At 36.9% G+C, this 2,319-nt stretch overlaps 1 protein-coding gene across 1 annotated transcript in view; it reads right to left on the bottom strand.

Moving 5' to 3' along the window:
- The window catches only part of wdr61 (WD repeat domain 61), a 5,902-nt gene that overhangs the window by 2,459 nt on the left and 1,124 nt on the right, over window positions 1–2,319 (bottom strand). Inside the window, exons 4-7 of the mRNA XM_024280716.2 lie at window positions 1,892–1,997; window positions 1,133–1,305; window positions 700–848; window positions 475–568 (exon numbers count right to left, since the gene is read on the bottom strand). Of these exons, the coding sequence (XP_024136484.1) occupies window positions 475–568; window positions 700–848; window positions 1,133–1,305; window positions 1,892–1,997 (522 nt within the window). The remainder of the gene's footprint in view (window positions 1–474; window positions 569–699; window positions 849–1,132; window positions 1,306–1,891; window positions 1,998–2,319) is intronic.

Below are 2,319 nucleotides of genomic sequence, written 5' to 3'. Positions count from 1 at the left end.
CAAAATTTGTTCAGGTGGTTCTAAAAATATTTCCTCTGGGCAATATAAAGTCCAAATTCTTTAAAACTATCCTTAAAGTCCCACTCTGACCAGTTTTAATCTATTTTCAAAGCATTCCCAGTGGTCTTTTAATTATGATTATGCAGTTTCTCAATAAAAATCAATAAACCGTTGTCTTTTTCTGGGACATAGTCTCTGCAGAGCGGAGCTTGTGGCCCGCTAAGTTTGCTCCTGAATCAAAAAACGATTTGTATAGAAAAAAAAACCTGAAATGCAATTTTAAGCCTAATTTTCTAAAAATATGTCCTCCATCATTACAAAAATCCTTCAAGAATCAGTTAAAAATATCATTTTCAGAATTTATCTGCAACAAAATGCAAACTTTTGTCCTTCCATCAAACTGTAGTTGCTGAGATATAAATGAGGAACGTCTGCCATGGACGTGTCCATAAATCATGCAATCCTCTCACCCACCTTCCAGCGTGTGGAGCAGCTTTCCTGTGGCGATATCGAAGATGTTGATGATCCCATCGATGGCTCCACTAGCCAGATACTTTCCATCTGGACTCTGAGGAGCAAAAACCCACTCAAACTGATTAAACCAAACAGTACCATGCTACACACTAGATATGATGCTCTATTATGATAAATAAAACAAATATTCCAACTCTGGGATGCAGGAAATCCATCCATTCTTACATAAGCTATGCTCAAAATGAATTTTCCTCGGGTGTCCAGGGAATGCTCCTTCTTGCCACTTTCCACACCAAAGATGTTGACTTTGCCATGATGGCTGCCGGTGGCGATGTATTTAGAGTCCGGAGAAAAGGCCACCGACCATGCATCAACTACACAGGAGAGGAGAGCCAGCAGGAGAGCAGGATTAGAAGCTCACTCATCATACCCAATGGAAACAGCTTCTTAAATTAAAGGATTTTGTGAAGCATGTCAACAATATGCAGTTTTAATGGCAGCAAATGATCCAAATAATGATCAATTTCCTTGAAGGATTAGAAAAAGCGTCTGTCTTTTACAGAACATTTTCCGCAACAGTTAATCATCTGACAGATTATGATTGAAAACAGAAATTAAGAGAACTAAATTTATTGATGATCTGGTTCACTTTTCCCACCTGGTCCTGCATCCATAGACTTGATCTGTTTTCCAGATTCCAGGTCCCAGAGGCGGATGTGCGCGTCGAGGGAGCTGGAGGCGGCGATGGCACCATTGTGGCTGATGTCCACTGAGACCACGCCCAGCTGGTGGCCTTCAAGGGTCCACTGCAGCTCCAGCTTCTCATCTGACCTGCAGGAAAAGGAAGCGGGAGATTACTCAACGATACGCTGGAAATAAAAGAAGTTTAAAAGATTTTAGAAGCTCCAAAACATAATATTAATAATATTCTCACTTGTATCTGATCAATGATTTGTCAGAAAGTGGAGGAACAGATGGTTTGAAAGAGAAAAATCCAGAAGTATAAAAAAGAACAAAGAGCTAAAGTGAAAGATAACCTACAAATACTATAAATAATATATTTAACTAATAGTAAAATATATTCTACTACTTCTAAGGTTCTTAAAAAACATTTTTGTGCCATACGCATATAAATATGTGAATTGAATTTCAGAGAAAGATAATTTTCCTGTCACACTTAATCTTTTTTATACATGTTTTAGTATTGTTCAATCTACTAGTCATAATAAAATATTTCTGAAGTGTAAAAACCTTTTAAGAGAACCAAAAACAAACCAAAAATCAACTGAGTCTTTGGTCTTGGATTGAAAATTTAGAAATAAACCAAATTGCAGAAAGTTAAACTGAGCGATACAATAAAGTTTGGCAAATTCAGCAGACTGGGTTTTCAAACACAGCACTGTTATAAATAATTTACCATTTCCAGACTTTCACCATATCATCCAGTGAGCCCGTGACGATGGTTTCTGAGCCGTCTGCCGCACTCCTGCCCCACGCTGCCGTCCAGATGGCGTCATCGTGAGCTGCAAACACACAGGATGTTTCAAAAATAATAATAAAAGTAAAAATATGAAAACTACTTCAATACTATTGGAACTTAAAATCAACATTTATATTTTCCTGTTTTAATCAATATTTAGAAACCATCATAAACATTAATAAACTTAACAAAAAAAATAAAAACTGCATTTCCAGAATATAGAATAAATTAAAACATTTGCAAAGATGTATAATAACCCGGTGAGGCTAAACATGAATGGTGGTCTGAAAGACAACTTAATAATATATTCTGAGAAGCATGAGTGCATGAATCCTCTACGAACCACAACGTAAACACACAATCTG

The sequence above is a fragment of the Oryzias melastigma genome, linkage group LG6 (assembly GCF_002922805.2).
Source record: "Oryzias melastigma strain HK-1 linkage group LG6, ASM292280v2, whole genome shotgun sequence".
NCBI classification, from domain to species: domain Eukaryota; kingdom Metazoa; phylum Chordata; class Actinopteri; order Beloniformes; family Adrianichthyidae; genus Oryzias; species Oryzias melastigma.
This window is presented reverse-complemented; position numbering and strand designations above follow the sequence as displayed.